This window comes from Gordionus sp. m RMFG-2023, chromosome 2, assembly GCF_954871325.1.
Source record: "Gordionus sp. m RMFG-2023 chromosome 2, tfGorSpeb1-WG-v2, whole genome shotgun sequence".
NCBI lineage: Eukaryota > Metazoa > Nematomorpha > Gordioida > Chordodea > Parachordodidae > Gordionus > Gordionus sp. m RMFG-2023.
Genome location: NC_088776.1, coordinates 54630746 through 54654053, shown reverse-complemented (window position 1 = coordinate 54654053; position 23308 = coordinate 54630746). Strand labels below are relative to the sequence as shown.

At 26.3% G+C, this 23308-nt stretch overlaps 2 protein-coding genes and 1 long non-coding RNA gene across 5 annotated transcripts; 1 reads left to right on the top strand and 2 right to left on the bottom strand.

Moving 5' to 3' along the window:
* Positions 1-91: 91 nt before the first annotated feature.
* LOC135924659 (uncharacterized) lies at positions 92-4464 on the bottom strand. Its single transcript, XR_010571352.1, has 4 exons — positions 4403-4464; positions 4234-4361; positions 3707-3803; positions 92-572 (listed from the first exon to the last, which is right to left on the bottom strand). It is a non-coding gene; the product is annotated as an uncharacterized LOC135924659 (long non-coding RNA).
* Positions 4465-6598: 2134 nt separating this feature from the next.
* LOC135925101 (replication protein A 14 kDa subunit-like) lies at positions 6599-22742 on the top strand. Of its 2 annotated transcripts, XM_065460278.1 has the most exons (6): positions 6599-6655; positions 21422-21463; positions 21532-21637; positions 21686-21760; positions 21900-22017; positions 22664-22742. In XM_065460278.1, the coding sequence occupies exons 3-6, from the start codon at positions 21548-21550 to the stop codon at positions 22729-22731; spliced, it is 351 nt and encodes a 116-aa protein (XP_065316350.1). In that variant the 5' UTR covers positions 6599-6655; positions 21422-21463; positions 21532-21547; the 3' UTR covers positions 22732-22742. The 2 variants fall into 2 exon arrangements, with proteins under 2 accessions (XP_065316350.1, XP_065316349.1); XM_065460277.1 differs by lacking the exon at positions 6599-6655 and having other exon boundaries at positions 21462-21637.
* Positions 6882-21306, bottom strand: LOC135925100 (E3 ubiquitin ligase RNF121-like). 2 transcript variants are annotated; one of them, XR_010571530.1, is made up of 10 exons: positions 21245-21306; positions 21136-21203; positions 20955-21096; positions 13119-13273; positions 12824-13067; positions 11945-12072; positions 11521-11622; positions 11130-11294; positions 7038-7116; positions 6882-6997 (listed from the first exon to the last, which is right to left on the bottom strand). XR_010571530.1 is itself a non-coding variant. In XM_065460276.1 (9 exons), the coding sequence occupies exons 1-8, from the start codon at positions 21266-21268 to the stop codon at positions 11174-11176; spliced, it is 984 nt and encodes a 327-aa protein (XP_065316348.1). In that variant the 5' UTR covers positions 21269-21306; the 3' UTR covers positions 10399-10504; positions 11130-11173. The 2 variants fall into 2 exon arrangements, 1 of the variants encoding a protein (XP_065316348.1); XM_065460276.1 differs by lacking the exons at positions 6882-6997; positions 7038-7116 and adding an exon at positions 10399-10504.
* Positions 22743-23308: the final 566 nt, after the last annotated feature.

The window sequence follows — 23308 nt, the reverse complement described above, 5'->3', positions numbered from 1 at the left end:
TAAAATTTATGCATAAAATCTATTGAGTTCAAAAATTCACGAATAAATTTTCTAAAAATTACAAGGTTGGTTTTCTAAACATATTGGAATACATACGAACAAAATGATTTAAATTTGAAAAACATTGACGCTAAAATATATAAATTAGACTTGATATTTACCAATAAATCGATAAAGTATTATTGATGTGACTGAGTACAATTTTTATCGTAAATCTTTTTTTTTGTATGAAAAAAAATATATAATTTATTTAGGGTTGAACACGGATAAAATTCCGGATCTCAAATAATGGTGAAACTGAGAGTGACCTATAATTATTAAAATACATTTAAATAATAAATTCATTACGTTTATTTTAAAAAATACGCCATGAAAAAAAGAACTAGCCGGCGCCGATTTATATCCCGGAGCAAGCAAGGGTGTAAATACAAGAATGACATGGTAGTTATTAATTATTATGTTCATCAATCAAATACAATATATATATAATAATAAACATCTATAAAAAGGAAATATCGAATGAGTAAGACAAATAACCAGTTGTGAATTCTCAACCATTTTTTTCAGACAATCTAAACATTAATTATTATAAATATAATATAAATATAACCATTTATTTTAAATGTATACTTATAGATAGGCCTATTAAAAATCCTGATTAGGATCGATATTTTAAAAACGAACCGTATAAGATTTTAGCCAATATGCAAATCTGGAAATTTTGTTCACATATGGCAGAAAAGTTTGGACCTCCATTCGCCAAATCTCGAACATAGTATTATTTTGGCTAAAATCTTAATTAGGCTGTTTTTAAAAATCGACCGGGGTTTCTAAACACCCTAATTTATAGTATACCTAAACGATATACGTATGGTTATAAGGAAAATTATTATACCATATCTGGTTAGAAGTGTAAATATCAACGATATGTTGAAGATAGTGCTGCATATTAAAAAACCTTATTTTTTTTCTTTTAAATTTAATAAATAAATGCTAATAAAATAGTCTCCAAGTGAGCCCTTAAAAATAGTATATATATTTTATGTCGTATTAATATACGGGATGGCAATTTAGAATTTCTCAATTTTTAAAAAAATCTGATTTGAACGAAAATGCATATCCAGCATGTTTAGAAGGGGTACGTCATATAACCTATAAATTTTAGGCAATTTTTCGTCTTTAACTTTTGTGTCTTCCATAATTTATACAAAAAATTTTTATAAATCTATACCGAGTACAAAAGTTCAGGGAAAAATTATCCGAAATTTACACTGTGGTTATAAATTTTACTCATTTATGCTGTAATACATTTCCGGCGCTCTGAGTAAATGATTGAAAAAAAGAGAAATTTCCGAATCCCAAATAAATTCTATATGCCAATAATACAAACATACATAAGAAACTTTCAAAGGTAAAATTTTTTAAGGCGGTTCCAGATTTTTAGAATGGATATATAGTAGAACTTTGATAAAGTTTTTTTTTATCGCCAACGTTTTAAAAAATAAATGTTTTCCCGGATCGGGCTTTAAAAAAAATGCAACGATGCAATTTAAGTGATTTTTATTTGTGATTGAGAATTTATCCATTATAAAAAAAATAATCGATATTTACTCGTTTACGGCATTTAAATAACGTTTTTAAAAAAATGAATAAAGGTTTTTTAATATCTTTTGTTTAATATGAATATGATCCAATATATAATTTTTACAAATGATTAATTAATTATAACTTAAATTTACTTTTTTTTTAAAATCGAACCTTTCAGGGTTAACCGTAAAAAATTTTTTTTTGACGGAAGTCCTATTATTTTGTAGCTCTGAGTTCTGAAGATCTAGATGTCTCTTAAATATATATATCGGAAATGCATTATTTTTTCAACTTTAAATCCCTTTTTGAGCGCGTTTTTAAATTTTAATAATTTTATTTTTCCGGATATATAAATACCAATAGAAATAATCTTATGAATTATAGCTGTTAATCTTTAAGTCATTTATAATTTTTATAAAAAAATCTGCGAAAAACTAAGATAAATTTAATAAGTTCAAAACTTCGTGGAAAATTGTCTGAAATTCATAGAGTAGGAATTCCAAATATGATGGAATATATTTCCAGTAAAATCAGATTCAAATTTTTAAATGCCTTCAAATAATGATAGTTGAAAAAATAACATATTGTCCAAATAAACACTGTTTACATAAACACATATTATCATATTAATATTCGGTAAATGAGTGTTGGGAAATTATGTAACTCGAACTGACTCCCAAGGGCTCATCAATATTGTGAATGATTAAAAGAGAATTTCCTTATGCGACTTGCCTATGATCATCATCAAAGTATTATGCATGTAGCATAGAATGGGATAATTAGTGGTTGAGGTGGGGGGTCGTTAGCATTTACAAATGGGGGAGGGACAAACGATAAAAATAATAGGAAAAAAAAATTATTAATTTTTAGAGGGCTTATATATTTTTATATAAAGAATTGAACCTTCCAACGCCGCTGATGGGGAGGAGAGGAAGGTCGTGAATAAATAATGATTCTGATATCAAACTATGGATTAAGAGTGAATAAAATAAAAAAGATCAAAATGAAGACAAAATTTGATAAAGATTCTAATACCACATGAATATGGTATAAGTGATCTATTTGGAAGCCTACAGAGAGTAGAATAAAAATTTAAATATTGGGTGGATGGGTTAGTTTTATATATTTTTATGTCAAAATGAACAGAACAGTCAAATATTTGTTAAAAATTATTTTTATCTCATAATATTGTATATTTTAAGTTTAAGTAAGAATTTATTTAAAGAGAACCAAACAAAACATTGGGCACCGGCTAAAATTTGTTAATAAATAGGCAGGCAGGTTAATTTTTTATGAACTATGGGTGGGTTACTTAATTTCTGAAACAATGAATGGGCAGTTAAAAATACACCCATTGCATACTTTGGCTCCAAAAAGGAAATAAAAGCAAGATGAGATCTAGAGCATGAGAAAATGCTGAAACAGATGTCAATAGTAAAATACAAAAAAAAATATTTCCAAATTGAGCATTTATGTTTGCTAAAAAGAACAATTTTGTTTATATTATGTAACACAAAAAAATTCACACAATCATATTTAATACATTTTTTGAAGAAAAAAAATGCAAAAGACAATGATTCGATTTGCATTGGATTATAAAAAAACAAACATATAGGGGCAAAATGCAATTTATATTGAAAAGATAGTTTTGATATAATAAAATTGTTATGGAGAGGGAGAGGGAAGGGGGGGGGGTGTATAGAAAGGTTTTGGACCATAGAAAAATTTAAAATTTTTTGGAAATTTAAGTAAAATGATTACTTTTTAATTTTGGAAAATTTTAACCTTAGTGTTAGATAAAAATGTCAATTTAACCAGCTTTTAAAAATGACTAAATTGATATTCTAACTAAACATATCTAAGCCTACATTTATTTAGCTAAAATCTTAATTTAAAAATGTTTTTAATTTGGAATATTCAAGCCAAAAAAAATGTGTATAGATTTTTTTTACTTGTTATACTAACCTAGGTGAATGCAAGGTGATGTTAAATAACGTAAGAAAAATACAAGTTAATTAAGAAAAATAAGAATGGAGTTTAATTAATAAGTTTTGATATTACTTATATTTTTAAACCTGTATAAAGGCTATCACCTCAAATATTATACATTAAAAAAAACCTCCATATTATTTCCTGCTTTAAGTTTTCTTCTCTGTATTTTTAAAATTTTTCTTTGTTTTTTCCCAGATAAGGAGATATTTGCATTTGGATTTGTTCTGTGATAATAATATAAAGATGTAATGTAAGTAGATAAAATATTAAATTCAAATTTTTTTGATGCATATAAATATTATATTGTGATATTTTTTTGTGAAAATAAATATTATATTTAAGCAATTTTTTTTAGTATAATTATTTCTTTATTCAAAATGCAATTTAATTTAAATTCCTTTGATAAAATTTGTACATGCCCAAAAATATCTTTCAAAGAATATAGTTTATAACTAATTACTTTTCAAAAGAATATTTTTAGACACACTAAAATGAAATAGAACTCTAAAACAACTATCATATAATCCAAATAATAAGGTTAAAAAATAATTTTAGATCTAGAACTTAAGAAAGATATATATGGAACACTATAATAAAATTCAGATAGGTAATATAATATAAATATTTGTATATAAAAATAGAATTAAAAGATACTTTAATTTTTGATTAATAATCCAAGGAGGAATTCCTATAAGCTTTTCACATCGCGTATTCTTATGCTTATCTTTTTTTAAAGTGACCTTTCTTGATTTTTTATGTTTCTGATTATTCTTATTAGTTTTCTAAATATATGAAAATTTTTAAATATTTTAGATATTATTACCATTATTTGATCTGATTCTGAGAGAAAATGAAAGATACATCTAATTCTGTCTAAAAAAATTTGATTGACCGTTTTTATATTTATTGATAGGTATTTTGCATAATATTTGATTTTTAATATTTTTTATAAATTGTTACACTATTATACTGCTACGCATTAAACTCTTAAAATATGATTTAATTATATTTAATATTAACTTATCATTTTTTAATTATGAATTGTATTAATTTATAATTATATTTTTTATTTCCTATAGTACATAAACATAATGCAAATATATTTATCTATATTATAAGGCTTTCATGTTTTAAACTTCTATAAAATAGTGAAATAACTTTACATAATCCTTAAATAGCTAAATTGATTCAGAGAGATTTAGGAAATACTTTCCTACAAAATTGGTAAAAAAAATTTAATTATGTTTATTAGTGAAGTTATATACATTAATAAATCTGATAGCTCAGATATCATGTCTAAGAATAAAATATGCAAAAAATTTGTCATAGGTTACCAATTATCTAGCTGCAAATAACTTTTTATATAATAATTTTCATTTAATTTTTATTAATAAAAACTAATTTAACATATTTTGAACATTAGAAATTAGCGACATGATCAAAATTGTCTCAGAATAATGAATTCTATTATATAATTGCAATTTATTAGGCAATTAAACATATAAATAATTATAGACAGTGAGATTCACAAGAATCCAATACATGTATAGCTAAACTGGTAAACATTCCATTCCAAGGAATTATTATATTAGCAATCTAGAATGCCATATTATTCGATTAACATACATCTAAGGATGCATAATCATTTGGAAAAAGCTAAAAACTTTTAGACTTGCTGATTTGAGATCAAAAAATTGTTCTTAATAGCTGGATAATTATATATAATAACATTTTTATGCCTTACTATCGACAAGATAATATTTATTCATGACAAGTACAATTTAACTAAATTTGATTTATAACTTATTTACATTTCTTACTTTATACTTTGTTTACATTCTAATTGATAAATCCCTAGACTGTTCCGATGAATGAAAAATACACAAATTTATATAAGGGTGGGATAAAAATAATTAAGAACTAAACTATACTAACAATGATGGAACTATGAGTGTCAAATTACATTATAAAAATGTTATACATTGAATTATAATTTAATTCATATATTAAATATGTAGCATCACCTAACCAATTTATTAGGCCGTTGGTAACTCAGCAAGGCGATAATGGCTTATTTATAAAAAATCAGATCTAATCATATTAACATTAAGGCAAAGCTAATAAAGACGATGCTGGTTGAGAAGAAAATGAAAAAACTATCGACAGAGATGATAGACTTTTAAATTTTTACTTTATTTCAATGGCGCCAACTCCACGCAATTAGAGAGGTTCTTGGCCCAATAAAATATTCTATGCAAGATATTATTGACCATTTAACATCAAATTATCTTTAAAAAATTTATAACTACCATAGATATTTTTATTAATTATCGCCGCTTCTGTTTTTTAAAGAATAAAGTGAAATCTCAAGTAGTGGTGAATGGCTCCTATTAACAGGTTTTAAGTCGACTATATAGAAGATATTAACCAAATTTTTAAATGATAATTATCATCTTAGAGATCGAAGTTTTAACTAAAGAATATCTGATCCTTGAAAATCTAAAATATTTTGAGTATAAGACAAAGAATCATTTTATTTTTAATTAGTTTTGTTATAACTATCTAATTTAAAATGTACAGAGAATTAAATCTATACAAATCGACTTATCATTAATTTTATCTTACTGCATTAGTAAACGCGTTATCCTCAAGCGTTACACTATTTAACGCAGCGTTATTACATAAACCAATAAACAGGTATAAATTTATAAATTAAGTATTATGATAACGCTATGATAAAATTAAAAAACATGTTTGATAAAGAAATATGCGATACGATTATAAAAATAATAGCGAGTTCGAAAAAAATAAAATATGATTTCTTAAATATTAAATAAAATAATTATCTGCATTTTGATTCATCTTAAATTAGTTTTCAAAACTGGATCTGCTGTCATAACTCTGCGTTAAATACGTGCAATACTTAAAAATAACGCGTTTACTATAAATGAGGCCTTATACCTTCATTTTACTTTTTAAAAAATCTCATCATTATTTTAAAATATCGTTATAATCCCGATTTTATTTCTTGATACCTCGTGATTGCACGAAACTGTGAAAGAATGGAGGGATAAAGGTTAATATGAGGGAAAATTTGCAATATTATGTTCTATTTGGGAAAACTCATATCGTCCTACTTTATATAAATATGTAATGATATTCTATATAATATAAAATTTTTAAATAAAAACTAACCCTAGTAAACTAAGGATTAAGATAATTTTAATTATTTTTAAATATAAAAAATGAAAAGAAATTAATTGATTTATATATTATATAAAATAAAATTAGAAAAGTGTGATTTACATAGAGAAATAAATATATTTATACATAAAATATCTTACAAAAATTTATAAAAATATAATCTGGATTTATTTAAAGATATTTGTTAGACTTTGGATCATAGATATATTTTCACCTAAAACAAAACATAAATATATTAAGGTCATTTTGAATACCATTTTTGGAAGTTGATTCTTCAAGCATTAATTTGTTTTCTAGATCAGATAAAAATTCCTTTTTCTGGGCTACAGTTTTCTAAAAGTTTAATAGATGTAAATAAATTTCATTTAAATCTTTATAACAATAGAATAATCATTCCTTCCGAGGTTACGTAAATATCCAATTTCTAGACTATTTTCACTAAAAATGGTTATCCTAGTTTTTAGCCAAAAATTATATAATGCTTAGCATGAAGTTAAATTAGCTATTATACAATTATATTCTTTTACAAAATAAGTCCAAACCTTTTCTATTTTACTTAAAAACTATGATTATCCAGGTAAATACAATTTTGCTTCTGGAGTGGGAGGGTAAAAAAAATGACAAAATATTTTAAATAATAAAATTCTGTTTATAATTTTTTTAAAAAAAATTGGGAATCATTGTAGGATCAAGTGCCTCCTTGACTCCTTTTATAGATTTACATTAGTTATTCTAATATTATTTTACCATAAATCTATAAATAAAGTACAATCAATGGATGATAAAGAGATAAAAGAAATATTCCATCAGCACTACCAAATAATTATTTACATAAATAATTAAAATTTTGCATAACCATAAGTTATCAATAAGATGAATGTGATTTATTGGGTTATTTTTTTTACACATAGTAGTGATTAGACTATTCCTAGGTTTGAAATTGAGAATATAAAATTTTATTTTGACTATATCAATAATCTATTCACTTTTATGAACATTCATGTGAATTTTTTAAAATAATTTTTTTTCTTGTGAATATTCCTTAAATCCGAATTCATATTAGGTATTTTGTAATTCATGGCATTTTCTTCAAATGCCAGACATTTTTCTAATGTCTTATAGATAGGGGTAAGGTTTTGATATTTTCACTAAATTTTCTATAATTATAACGTTTTTATATCAGATTCAAATTTTTTTTTACAAACATCTACAACTCATTAAAATTTTAAGTCCTTTCTTCATTATATTCATGTTTAAAATAAGTCTTTGTAATGTGTTATAAATGTCATTAATTTTTCCAAAAAAAACAAGGTTATTGCATTACTATTCAAAAAAGAAACATGTTGTTTTTAAATTATTTTTTATTTTCATCTAATTTTTAGTTCTAATATTTATGTAGAAAATTTTTTTAAATAAAAAGTTTTTAAAACTAATTAAATTTTTAAATTCTTTTTTCAGCTGAAATTTCCATTGGTCTATTAGATAACTCTTATATTAAAGTAGTAATAGTGAGGTAATATTATTATCCCTATCAATACCCTTAAAAGGCAAGATAAATCAAAAACAGTATAGTTTCTTTTTTGAGACAAGATATTGATAAATATAAGATATCTGTAGAGGTAATTGATGCTTAGACAAATTACTAAGAAAAACTAATAAATTTGCTTAAAAAATGTAAAAGTGAGATATAAATTAGCAAATAAATCAAAAGTATCATCCCCACCTTTATATTCAACCACCACCTTTATATTTATTTACTCCCTTTATATTAAACTTCTTAATAAGTCATGTAATCCCTTCTCTATAATATAAATGCCTATTTCCATATAAAAGCATATATGATTCTATAGATTAAATTGTTTGATAGACTATATTTTAAATTTAACAAATTTGTATAGATGAGAAGTAATTGGATGATTTGGCTATAATGAATTTTTATATTGATTCTATATAATAAAAATAAACATATTTGCAAATAAGTTTACAAAAAATTACTTATAATTATGTCATAAAAAACATTTAAACCTCTAACTGATCAATAAACTCAAAAATTGGTTTCAATTGCAATAATTGAGAATGTATTGAAGGTATAGTTTTGTTAGCTATCAAATCAGTGTCAGCTTGTATCTAAATATTAACTTGATTACTTGTAAATTTATATAATTTACTGATTCAAGATGGGCTCTGAATGTTTCAAAATTGTGACTAATTTTAATCATTTTATCAAAAAGTTCCTTAAACTTAAAAAAAATAAAATAATAAATTTTCATAATTTACATTATTATCAGAGTTTAACAAGTTGGAATATTGTTCACAATATTCTTTGCATCCTTTGTTTATGATATCTCTATCGGAATCCAATAAATCATCATTCATCATCATATCATATCATATGAAAAACAAAAATTCTGTTATAAAAATAGTTGACATGATATCATAGGCATGACTAAGTCAGTCAATTATTCGACAGCTACTATTGCAAAACTTCTATATTGAAACACTTTTTAAAAAATAAACTGAGGAATTTATAATAAATCGAATGGATTATATAGTGAAACTATTATTTTGAGTCCATGTTTGGGAAATCTTTTAGGATAAGAATATATTTATAACAAACTAGGCCCGATTTGGGGAGATTTTTATCATAGATGAGAAAGAGTTAAACCTCCATTTTCCTAATCTCGAGGCTTATATAAATAATTTTGGTCAAAATCTTAATTGGGCCTTTTTTAAAAATGAACCCAAATAGGGTCTTAAACAATACTAGAATAAATGCATTGCAGTATTGCTAATTGGCGAAGACTATATAAGAAATATTTTGTATGAGAAGAAGATTTTTTACACCGCATTATAAATATCAGAAAGACAATATCCTGAATAGAATAGCATGAAAGATAAGATCTTGCTAATTGCAGGATTGTATTATAATTTTAATACAATCCCTTAAAATATCTTTTAAATTATATTTACATTATTACTACCTTATCTTTTATGAAAATAATTAAAAAATTCTTTGATTGAAATTGAATTTATTAAAGTCTCAAACATTTTTTTTCGTATTCTTTCGCCTTTTAAAGAAATATTTTCATTATAGTTTAAATTTTTTAGAGTATTTAATTAAAAGAACCTAATATTTTTTTTAATTGCTTTTTAAATTTTTTTAAAATTTTAGGAAAACTTTAAAAAAAAAATTTTTCCGGTTAAATTATACTTAATCTTTGCAGTTTTCTAGATTTTGTCTTTATAAAAAAAAACTCTAAATGTAGAGTGAAAGAGAAAGGAAAATTGACCTTTATGTATTTTTCGGAGGTGAGACAATTCTATGAGGAGTAAAAATTTATATTTTGAGAGGAAGTGATCTCGGTCTATTGCCTCCAGATTATTTTAAATATTATATGGGTTAATTTTGAAATTTGTTTCATGCTGACAATAATAATTTTTTTTAACATTGTAATGAATATTATAATATAATATTATTTCCAAATTAATATATTTTAATATAATAAATAAATTTAAATAATATTTATCTAATATTTTCAATTTTTCAACGGGTACAATATTAACGCTATTTCATATTTGAACAAATGATATAATTATTTGGCTATAATAAGGTTTGGTCGATTAAATTTTCAAACAATATTGCAGAACTATTATATATTTGTAATGGTATCAAAAATTAGATGTTGCGCCAGGCTTATTAATTTCATGAGTAGATCACATTCTTATTTTTTAATAATTAAAATATTGTTATAAAAGTAAAATGGTCAGATTATATTTCTGAAGGATGAGTTCAGTCCTATTAACTCTAAATCTCGAACAAATTAGGGTTGGCTACAAAACCTCCTGCCGTTCACTTATCCCTGCCTGATAAAAAAAGAACAGGTGGTCTCACAAAAATTTGGTTTAAAATGAAAACATTTTATTTGGGATTTTACTTGTGTCTCCCACCAATTTTTCTCTAACCCATAGATCTATCCGATTATTATAGCCGGAAGGTCAAAAATTAGAAAGTACCGTGACTTTTCAGATATTTACTCTATACAAATAGTTATTTCCAATGAGACCCTGACTATCCTTTTTTTAAAGATTTTAGATAAAAAAGTATTTCTCAAATTAATGGTGTGAGTCAATCCTATTTTAAAATGTTATAATCAACTCAAATCACCGTGTTATGAGAGCCTCTTTTTGGCATACCCCCTCCGTCTTAAATATTTTTTATAAAAAGTTTTTATGTCTTGTTACAAATTGCTTACATGATTTTTTTGACATGTTATTTTAACATAATTTTATATATCAAATGTATATTTTTTAAATTTAATGTAAAATATTAATATATTTTAATAAACCTCTATAAAATATAAATAAGTTGAACGGAGTAGTAAGGTTAGAGTTATTTAAGATGCAAGAGATGATTAATGGCTTCTATGAGCAGGGTGATAAGTGGTTGCCATGCTATCAAGTATCTGACCCAATCCAGCATTTTGCTGTACATTACGTGTAGTCTTTCCCACCTTTATATATAGTGATTGACATAAAAAGAGAGGTGAATTTTATGGGAAAGATTGTCAACTAAAATACCCCTTTCAATTCTTTAAGGAAGAATTGATCTTATTGGGTCTAAAAATAATAAATGTAATAAGGAAGGAAAAAATAAAATACTGCTGTAGAATACCAAATCTAAATTTAAATGAGGTTTGCAAAAAAATAAATACAATTTCAAATAAAACGATATATTACGGATTTGGGAAGAGCGTTTTCAGGTCAACTTTCTCTTTGCAATGGGGACAAGTTTGCTTTTTCCCCACTATGCACCAACCCCTGATACAAAATTCGTGGAATCTGCGTTCATATTTAAAATTAAAACATATTATTTTTTTAAATTTAAAATGTAGCCTCCTGCGTATTTTCTGCATTAGCCTGCGGCAGCTAAAATTCTAATAATACCAAAATATCATCATAGACATTTAAAACAGTTTTTTAAAATCATTCCCAAGCAACAGATAATGCAAAATATAAATCGGACTCCCTTTAATTAAAAAAAAATAAATCAAGTTTTCTTAAAATATTCTTAGGAAATCTATCAGAAAAATAGGTCTTGCTTTGAAAATCTTTTTTCTTTCTTTCTAAGTTTTCAATTAAGTATATTATCAAAATATATTACACATGGCCACATTCCAATCTAAAACTTTTTTCTATGGCTTGTCGATCGTCGTTTATTATAAGTTGGAAAATTTTTTGACCGCATATAAAGCATGTATTTTTGTCGTTGCCTTGGGCATCATCTGTTTTCTAATAAATTATGGGTCTAATTTAAATGCAAAGTTTTTTAGAATCATTCCATTGCTAAATCTTACCCATAATTGAATACTTTATAATTTATCTTCTCCCATGATTATTCATAAATATTATGTTAAATTTCTTTTAAAAACTATATAAAAACCTAGTAAAAAAACAACTTAAAAAATTGGAATTTTAATATTTTATCATTAATTATTTTCCAGTTAAAATAAAAACTAAAATTAAATTACTATGGATTTAAAAATTATTTTACCATTTCTTCAAAAAAAAATTGAGCATAAGATTTGTACTCACAAATTAGCAAAAAAAGAGTGAAACTAGCTTAATTAATCATTTGGTTTACTAATTCAAAACCGCAATTATATGATTTGACTTTATTAGAGAGGGATGATAGTCTTCTCAACATGGAGAAGATATTAGATGACCAAAGAGATTATTCATTAAACTGCAATAATATGACTTCCATTTATAAAGGATGATTGATTTTAAATGAATATTTATTTGTTAAAGCCTACTTCTCGACATGGAGAAAATTTGGAAATAAAAAATTAATTATAATTGAAAAAAAAGGTAATAATTATTTAATTTGATCTTAATAAAATAGCAATAGAATCTCGTAATTAAATAGGAATAGGCATATTCCTAATTCTTATCTTAGATTATAAAATTATTTTTTTAAATTAAATGTTTCATGTCCCATCAAATAAAATTAATTATGAGTTTCAAAAAAAAACATTCTAACTCGATTTTGGATATTCAATAAGGAACCGACAAATATCTTATCACTACAGATCTCAGCTATGTCCCTGTTTAAAACGCCGAAATAGGTGCCATAATACAAGGCCAACACGAAGTAATATATCCAAGTAATGGGCAACATCAGGATTATGTTCAATCCAAAGAACCACACTAAAAGCCCGGAATATCCTATGATCCCCAGGCCGTAAGATATTTTGAAAACGATATAAAACCAAGTGTAAACCAATCTAAATAGCAAAAATAAAAGGAGTATAATTTACTAAAATTGGTAATACAACCTTGGAATGTTTCTGTCCATAGGCTTTTGTCTTGATTTGAAGATCATGTACAGGGTAACGATACTGTAAATAAGATGGACCGTTACGTATCTAAGGTATAATCTATAGACAGATATGACGAGTGGTATGACCCACATCCCCAGAGTGGTGGCCATCTATATCAAATTTTGTTGAGTGATAAAACATCTATTCAAATGTTACTCATTAAATTGATTGCCTACGGTCATATTTATAGATTTTGTCTTTCTTATGTTTATATCTTTAATAAGATGATTATGATTTTTATTTTTATATTTAAATATCGTTTTAAATTAAATTATAGTTGTTAATAAGATTATTGAATTGAATGGATAATTGATTTTGAAAGAGATATATATATCAGAGACATGTTTGGCCCGGCCCTAAGCCCGGGTACACAGGCCGGGTCATATTTTAATTTATCTAAATATACCCGGACTGGGCTTGAAATTTTTTTTTAAAAATATACAGGCATTGACGAGGCTAAAAATAATTTTTTTTAAAAAAAATACCCGGGCCAGACTTTATATTTTAAAACCAAATATTTAAATCGCTATTATTAACTATAAAAATTAAAAATATCATAATACTTTATGAACTTTTATTTCTGTATATATATTTACAATTATAATATATTATTTATTCATTTATATTTTTTGACTAAAGTAATAATATAACATTAACCAATATATCCATAAGTTATCAAACATATTATGAAAATTAACATAATATATATATTAATTTAAAAAAATATATAATAATTAATATTTGTATATATATTTATATACATATAAAAAAAAACATTTTAAAAAAATAAATAAATATAGTATTGGAGGATATGTTTGTGACGGTGTTAAAAAAAAATAAAAATAAATTTATTGAGGTTAGGAAGGATAATCTTGTGGGGAGAGACTGCCTATGAAGCTAATATAATTAGCCTTGTGTATTGCGATGGAGAGCCTTTGCCTTAAGAAGAAGCCCTCGCGGGGTTCACCGGTTAGTTGACGAATGTGGGAGCCGAGTTCCTTGAAAAGGGATAAGGCATATTTCCCAAAAGTAGTAAGGGTAGTGGAAATAATGGGGATGAAAATATATTCTTGAGAGATTTCGGAATATTTCGCTATTTTGAGTGTCTCCTTTTTCTCGAGTATATTGACTGTTTGATTTGATGGAGCGAGTGGATCAATACAAGAATAGTCCCAGATCAGGAATTGACCGCGCTTCCAAGGAATTTGCGAAATACCGTCAGGCCGTTTCCCATCAGATCTGAAAAGACCGGATGGTTCAAGAGTGGAGGGGATTTGAGCAGATCTAAGAGCTCTAAGAATGATCGAATTGCATAGATTATGTCTTACAATTCGACCTTTACATGAGCGACAATGAAGACTATGTCTTCCATTGCCCAAAACTGCGGAGCAGCAACCTGAACAAATGTGGGGTTGGGTAATAAGGCAATTTAAACGGATACCGATAGCATGTGTGAGCTCGTTTTTATTTAGTTGTAATTGCAGATTAATAGACGGAATGGCCTCGAGAAACTCATGGCCTGAACCATTAAGCAAAGAAGAAAATAAGGGACGGTCAGATAATTGAATTCTGGAAAGGAGTGATTCAACGCAGAGTGCAATAATAGGCCTATCCCAGTCCTTCTGCTTATTAGACTCAGGAAGAGGGTGATCCGCAGAAATTCGTGTCCTCCATTCGATGATTGCATCATTAAAAGAAGAGTCGGGTTTTAAAGAATTGGGATTTATTATGTTTTTAGTTAGTAGGCAACTGGATATAAAGGCTGTTAAGGCGAGATCAGATGGAGATCTGAGGCCCAGACCTCCCATCTTTGTGGGTAAAGAAGCTTGTGTCCAAGCAATTTCATGGAATTTAAGATTTAGAATGTTTTCGATAAGGATTTTGATCCCATTATCATAAACTCCAAGTGGAATGGGGAATTTAAATATGGCAGTTGAGCGAAGTGCGTAAAGAATACGGGGAATATTGAAAAAATTTTTCACCAGGAAAAAGGCTTTATGAGAAGGAAGAAAAGAAAATAAATCTGCCAGCTCTAATAAAGTATCCAAAGTGGACTGAAGGAAGAAAAGAAAATAAATCTGCCAGCTCTAATAAAGTATCCAAAGTGGACTGAAGAAAGAAAGAAATAGCAGAGTTACCACCAACAGGGGCTCCCAGATGATAGAGACCGTCAAGAGTCGTTAGTTTGAATTTATTAGTATTAGGTTCGATTGTATTGATAGGGATAAATTCTTATTTCTCTGGATTAATGGAGAGTCCTATAGCTGATCCGGCCTCCTTGATGATGTTCACAGCTTTATTGACTTCAACATTGGATCCTCCAAGGATACCATCATCAATGTACCAGGAATGCAAGGATAATGAGCAGACCGAATTGATGGATTTAATGATGTCATTAATACCTAAACAAAAGAATAGGGAACCTAGGGGGTCTCCCTGCTGAATGCCCTCGACGGAAGGGATTTTAAAGGTATCAAACAGAAGAGTGGAGGGCTGTTGATAACACGAATAAAAAAACTTAGTGTAACTGGGAAAAAGATTACTTGAGGAACTCAAAAAGGAGTTCCGGGAGAGTGTGTTGTAAGCATTAGAGAAGTCAATTTTTATCAAGGATACATTAGAAGGTAAATTTTCAAGATATAAACTGGACAAATGTACAACAGCTTCACAGCCACCAGGGATTCCTACACCAAGTTGGAAGGGACTTAGGAGACGTGAAGCATCATGCTTAATTCGAGATGATATCATCTTGGTTACTAATCGGCGAAAGGTAGAACCAATGGCAATGGGTCTGATATCATTATTAGGTTTTTGAAGAGCAATTAGCCTGGCACCAAAGAGGATAGGTGAAACGAAATTTGGAACCTCACCGTTTAAAATTTTGTTGCATAAGTTTGTTAATTTGGGGAGAACGGATGTTTGTGAGCATGTAGAGGGGGAAGTGATGTCCTGGAGAAAAATGGGGCGTATGCCATCGAGCCCATTGAAAATAAATATATTATATTTTAAAAAATCCGGGCTAGGCCGTGCAAATGGTACCTCTGCATGTCTCTGAAATATATATGGTGAAAAATGCATATCATATAAACCCGACCTCCTTAGAATTTTATTAAAATTTATATTGGTAGTATATACTATGAATAAGAAAAAAATGAAATTTTATTTCTTTAAATCAGTTATTTGCCAAGATATGGACGTTAAAGAGCGAAAAATGGTATATTTTTGACAAAATGCACTTCATTAATTTTCAAATATCTCAAGTATAAATTAAGTTGGAGTAAATATATATAGTAATAGATCTTTATATGACATAAAAACAAATATGATAGAAACCCAATTAATACCAAAATCCGGAAATACAAAACAGGAAATGGTCATAGAAAAAAGTATTTTTTTCAAAATTTTTTTTCTGTAGATGTTACCAGATCGCTTTATAATTGTCAGAGACCTGCAGGCCCGGCCCTAAGCTCGGCCTGGGTACATGGGCCGGGCCTAAATTTTTTTAAAAAAAATATCCGGACCGGGCCGTATACTTTAAAACCAAATATTTGAAATTGCCATTATTAGCTATAAAAATTAAAAATAAATAAAATATATTTAAGAAAAACCCGGGCCAGGCTATACAAATGTTACCTCTGCAGGTCTCTGATAATTGTACAAAATTCTAGACTAGGTTGAAGGTGGGTATAGGAGTTATGACCCTTTATATGGCTATGATCAATTAACATATATAATATCATCATATTTAAATTTATACTTAAGTAATAATTTTTATTTAAAAGTTATGTTTGAATGAAAGGCCCTTACTTTATTATTCAAAAAAATTATTTGAGAGTTGGATGGCGGGGGGGGGGCTGTGTTGGTTAAATTTTCTCTCGAAATTACTAGACAAAATAATTTTAAATCTTTTATTTTAGCATAAATCAAAAATAAAAGAACGACTATTTATTAGAAGCGTATTCAATAGATTATGTAACATTTCTTGAAACGCTAACAAAATCCGCAAAATAATTTTTAGGTTATTTAATCAAAAAAATAAATAATTTGATTCCTCATTCCTATAGCTTCACAACTATCCTTATTTCAAAAATTATTAAAATCCAATTCATATGTTGGATAATTTTCAATTATTGCCAACTTTTAAGAAAATTATGCATTTGTAATGCTGGACCATGCATAAAGATTTCATTCGACCAATAATCGGGCCACTATCAACCCTTTTATGATTTATTACCGTATAGAAGACATTTTAAAATATGAAAATTTTGTGGTTATATCAGATTGTTTAAAGCGCAACACACGTGCATTTTATTTATTTCAAACAAAATTGAACCTATTTTTGAAAGAAAGATTTAGTAGAGTGGCCAAGATTTATTATTTTTCTGATGGGGCAGTAACACAATATAGAAATAAAAAAAATATTCATTAATCTATACAATCATGAAAATGATTATAGGATAAAGGCTGAATGACATTTTTTTGCAACCGCACATGGTAAAAGTCCTTGAGACACTTTAGGGGGTGTTACAAAACGGTTAGCAGCTCAAGCAAGCTTGCAGCGTCTGTATGAAAATCACATATTGGCAACAATGGATTTATTTATCTATGCAAGAAATAATATCCAAGGTGTAAATTATATATTTGAGCAATAATAAATATCTTGGTATGGAAAATCACCTTTAAAGCTGGTTTTTGGGGTAAAGCGTATTTCTAGAACACAGAAGTTCTGTACTTTATTACCCTAGGCTAAAATAAAATAAAAGTCAAAATTTATTCAATTCTTCAGGTTATTTAATATATGATATATTTTAAATAATATTATAAATTTCTGATAGTATTATATGTAATCATAAGTTATAAATATGTTTAGAATTATTTTGTTAAGTAATTTCGAGAGAAAATTTAACCAGTGTTAAATAAGGCAAATTATCCCACCCACCTCTCAAATATTTTGTTAAAGATAATAAAAAAAGTAAGAGCCTATAATTTAGACTTAATTTTAAATAAACATTTATTATTTTTCATTAAATTTAAACATGATGATATTTATGTTAAATTTGATCAATTTTAGCCATATAAAGGGTCACAACTCCTAGACCAACGTTTAACCCAGTCTAAAATTTTGTAGATATCTATCTATAAAAGAAAAAAAATTTGAAAAAAATGCCCCTTTTTTCTATGGCTTTATACGGTTTTATATATATGGTTTTAGATTTTAAACAGATTTCTATCATATTAAATAACTATTATTAAGCTATATAATATAATTTAAATTATTTTTCGAGATATAAGAAAATAAATGAGGTGCATTTCGTCAAAAATTTACCATTTTTTCCCCACTTTAAGTTCCTATATTTTAGCGGATAAACAGTGTTGGGAGGTAAAATTTCATTTTTTTCTTTTTCTCAGTTAAGATATATTTTACCAATATACAAAATTTAAAAAAAATCTGAGGGAGTCGGGTTGAAAATCAACCGTTTTTTGTTGATTTGATATGTAATTCACCTTATACCTGTAATTTGATTTTAAAGAAGTGGATGATTATTATAATTCGGAATAATAAAGATTTTATTTCTCTAGATTTTAATGAAAAGATTTCGTTTAAAGATTGCCTAGCTAATAGCTGAAAAAAACGGAGTACTCGGGAATAACTACTTTTAGGTGTATAAAATATTTTTGAGAGGCGTGTTGAAATCAAAATTTTAGTCCCGGGTCGGGTTAGATTTATTTGACCAGTACCCTGCCCGGATTTTTATTTTTGATTATTTAACTATCCGAACCCATTTTTTTAAAAATAAATAATTTAGTTATTTCGGATATTTTTGACAAATATGAGCAATATTTCGAAAAACTGAGATTTAAATTTATCAATTTAAAAATGGGAGCAGACCTGATTTTTTAAAATTATACGATTCGGTTCCTAGTCTTATTCGGGATTATTAAAACGATTTATGATATTACTATGCCCATTCAGAAAATTATTAAATTGCATTCATACATTTCGTTGGCGTTTCATATGAAACATTCATTTGTTTGCATCGGAACATTTTTTTTATATTTCCGATATTCCTTTTATTTCGTCTTATTAGCTATATTTTATTTTCGCTTTTCTTTAAAAAAATTTCGATATTCAACTTCAATCAATCGAGGTCTGTTCTCAGTTAAGTAAAATGTTTTATCATGGGAAAGAATTGTTTTTAAAAAATTCAAATACCGCCGCCCAAGCTCCTTATCGTATACCAATCGCCTCAAATGGAGAGATTTTGCATCGCTACGTATGCATATATATATATATCGGCTAAAGAATCCATTTTTTATCGTGATTTTTATGACGATTCTTATACCTAACGCCTTTTTCCGTATCCCAGGCCTTTGCTCTTTTTTGGGGGAATTTTTTAAAATATCGTTTGGCTGATTTCATATCCTACATCCGCCTTATTAAGGGCTAATGCCAGTTTGCACAAGTGAGTCTTTGGGAGAGACTACTCTCGTTCTTAGCTCCATATTTAGTCTCAGTTATGACACACTCGCTGCAAACTGATCTTCTGTAGCTCTAAATATGTACTTCAAGGCTAACATTTTCAATCTTTAAAAAATAATTGCGTTTTCATCATCTTTCCAATGCATTTTCTTATGTCACTTTCTTTATAGTATCTTAATAACACTGTTTTATATTTCATCAAAACCTGCTTATTTTAATTTCAAAAAAGAAAAAATAATTGTTTTATCTGAGATATTATTAAGATTACTATAAAAACTAGAATTAAAATATATTACCCAAATCTATAACAGGAGAATCCTCTCTCATTGAAAACATAATTGATGTGTTTAGTCTTTAGGTTATAGATATGCAAATCACAGTCTGGCCCTTACCCCACCCAAATATTTATAAAATATTATCAGTTGGGCTAGATTGGGCTTAAATTTTTAAATATGATACCATAAATTGATATATTTTAAACTTGCAAGAAACAAAGCATTACTATTTTTTATTTGTAGAATATTTTTTTTACAATAAAAAAAATAAATAAATTTTTATATATTTAAATAAATTCAGCCTGGCGGAAAAATAATTTTTATTATGAGTTAAGCGATTTGAACCAAATAAAAAAAAATTTGTTCGGGATCATGTTTGACATTTTTTTTTGAAAAATTTCAGGCTAAGCCAGGCTTGGGAAATTAGTGGGTCCACATTTAAAAGAAATATAAATGATGAGAAAGAAAGAGTGTTATACAAGACATTGCACCAGTAGTAATTTTAAAAAATCCCTTTATATTGATATTATCAATTTTGTCAACTTTATTGATTAAGGTCAAATATGGATTTTTTTTTAAGAAAGTCAAAAAAATAAAATATAAATAAACTAAAGAAAGAAATGAAATATCCAAAATATAAAACATTTTGATACAAATGAAATAAATATCCATAAAAATGTAAATGACATAAATATTCATATAAATGAGAACAAATTATATTAATGCAATTTCATAATTTTGAAAAGAACACAATATAACTGATTAAATATATATCAAAGACCTGCAGGCACAGCCTAGAATGGATAGATAAATAATATGATTCTAAATATCCTGATCAGGTGAAAAAAAATTTGTGCCAAGCCAATTTAAAAAAATAATTAAAATTATCAATTTGAAAAATCTTATGAATATTTTATAAACTGCTCAATTTTAATTTAAAATGATATATAAAATACAAGCAAAATTTTATACAGAGCTATAAATCCTGGTCAAGTATGAAAATTAATTTTTTTAAATTATAGGTTATTAATGTACCTGATAAGATTTAAAATAAAAATGCCTCCAATAAAAAAGTGCTATTTGAGCCAATATCATGGTAACTATTATTATAAGAACCATTTCGGCATGCATTGTTTCGTGACCTTGATGTTCTATGTGCCATTTTAAATGTTTGTCTCTATTATATTATAGATTTCATGGTAAATAATGTTATTACTGTGCACTAATCGGATTTGAACCATTTTGATAAAGGGAAATATTATCAAAAATACTAATATTGACATTCTGTATATAAATATATAAGAATTACATCATATTTGTATAACTTTTGGTGCATTTAATATCTTCATTTTTGAGATCACAGTTTTTTAAACCGATCTTTAAAGCGTTGCTAAATTTTAAAGGTGTAAAATTAAAGGGACATTTGATTTTCCGACTTTTTTCAAGTAAATTTTTCTCACCTTTAATCAACCTCAATATATTTTATTATACTTATATTATAGCTATGATAACTAGATTTCAATAAAGAAGATTAGTAATTTAATGTATATATAAAAGATGGAACAATAATTAAAATAAATTATTCGATTTAAAAACATACGATAAATCGCAGCATATAAGTTGTTGGTATGGATAAAGGCGCCAAAATAAGATGCAATTCTCAAATGTTGCCTAAACTTAAAGGCAAAAGGGTATGCCTTTTGGGAAGAGTTACTAATGTATAATAATTTAAGTTTTAATATTTAATTTTATCATTTAAAATATAGATTGACAAATCTCAAAGAGCCTGTTATATAGTTTCTAGTGATGAAAAAAGTGTAAAAGTTATCATGAAAGATCAGGTTTATTACAAATTAATTTGATTAAGCATGCATTTAGATTTTGGTAAAATAAATATTCATATATTTCATGCTAATAAGTTTAAAAAATTATACATTCATTTTTGTTGATTTTATATTTTTTAGCTTTTTTAATATATAGATTTTGAATTATCCAAAAAATATTTGTGAAATATATGGTATGGTAGATGTTAACTGTAACATTATTTGTGATTCTTTTACTTGCTTAGATGATGTTGAAGATGGACATGAAGCTTTTGGTATAAAACAATTTCTCTATTACTACAATTTGAATACATACATAAAATATCTTGTTAAAAGGTAGGCTTCTAATAAGATTAACAGTGGAAAAAACATTTTTAAATTTATATATTTCAAAAAAAGATTTTAAAAAAAACCTATAATTGATTTATGACATAATTTTGATATGAAAATTTTTTTTAACCATTTGGGTTTTCTTTAACTTATCTATATATTTGATTTTTTTTAAAAAAAAGTTAAATTTTAATGGAAAATTAGAAATATTGTTTTCTGAATAAATAAGGAATAAAATTTATTAAAATTTTGCACAATTTTAAATATTAATCATGTTTTTCTGATTCAATATTATCATCAAGTAGCTAATTTCCTTTTTTTTCTATATTTTATTTCATTGGCCAACTGAGGAGGCTAATATTATTACCAGTGAAACTATTTTTATTTTTTCAACATTTACAATATTTACTCACTGCAAATATTAATATCATTGCCAAGAGGGCAGATATTATTAATAATGGGTTTATTATTATCATTGCTATTTCAGTCGGGGGGGGGGCATTAAAGGCAACAAGTTCTACGAATTAAAATAATTATCTTTAGGTTTAAATTATTTTCCACATCCCAAAATTTGTTATATATTTTTTTTAGATTTTAGTACCTATGATCAAGCAATAAATTTAGCCCATAATTTCCCAAATTTTTATGTGACAAAATAAGAATATGGAAGGAAAAAAAATTGACATTTTTCATCTTTTAAATCAAATGATATGAAAATAAAAATTGGATTTAAAAAAGAAAAGAACTATTATTTAACTTATAAAAATTATATTTTATTGTAGTAAAATAATATTACATATATATCATGGTTGTAAACAAATTATTTCCTATGTATTATATAAAGTTAATTTCAAAATATAAAGATATTTGTTGAGCAAAAATAATAAATCACACACTTCGATCCAGTTTTTTTAATATTTCCTAAAGCATATAATTTTATTCATTAATATTTATCAGAGACCTGCAGGCCCAGCCTGGGTACCAGGGCCAGGCTGTATTTTAAATTTTTAAAATATACCCGGGTCGGGCCTGAAAACCGTATTTTTTTTAAAAATTTATACAACATGAATTATTATATTTGTCAATTAGATATGGTTATAATGATTATATATAGTTATGATTAATATAATGTTTGGTGAAAGTTAACACTAGCTAACACTCATAGTATCTATTACATAATAAAATTATAGTTTTCCTGCCATGGAATAAATACGCAAAGGATTAAATACATTATTA

Bases quoted from the DNA above. Each gene is read 5' to 3' on its own strand.
- LOC135925100 (XM_065460276.1), bottom strand. From the start codon at position 21,268: ATGAAGATATTAAATGCACCAAAA. The intron at 21,204-21,244 runs GTTATACAAATA...ATTTATATACAG, and splicing joins AGATATTAAATGCACCAAAA to AATGTCAATATTAGTATTTT. The intron at 11,623-11,944 runs GTAATATATTTT...ATATGAACGCAG, and splicing joins AGATTGGAATGTGGCCATGT to ATTCCACGAATTTTGTATCA.
- LOC135925101 (XM_065460278.1), top strand. From the start codon at position 21,548: ATGGATAAAGGCGCCAAAATAAGATGCAATTCTCAAATGTTGCCTAAA. The intron at 21,638-21,685 runs GTATAATAATTT...TTTAAAATATAG, and splicing joins TTTTGGGAAGAGTTACTAAT to ATTGACAAATCTCAAAGAGC. The intron at 22,018-22,663 runs GTATAAAACAAT...TATTTTTTTTAG, and splicing joins AGATGGACATGAAGCTTTTG to ATTTTAGTACCTATGATCAA.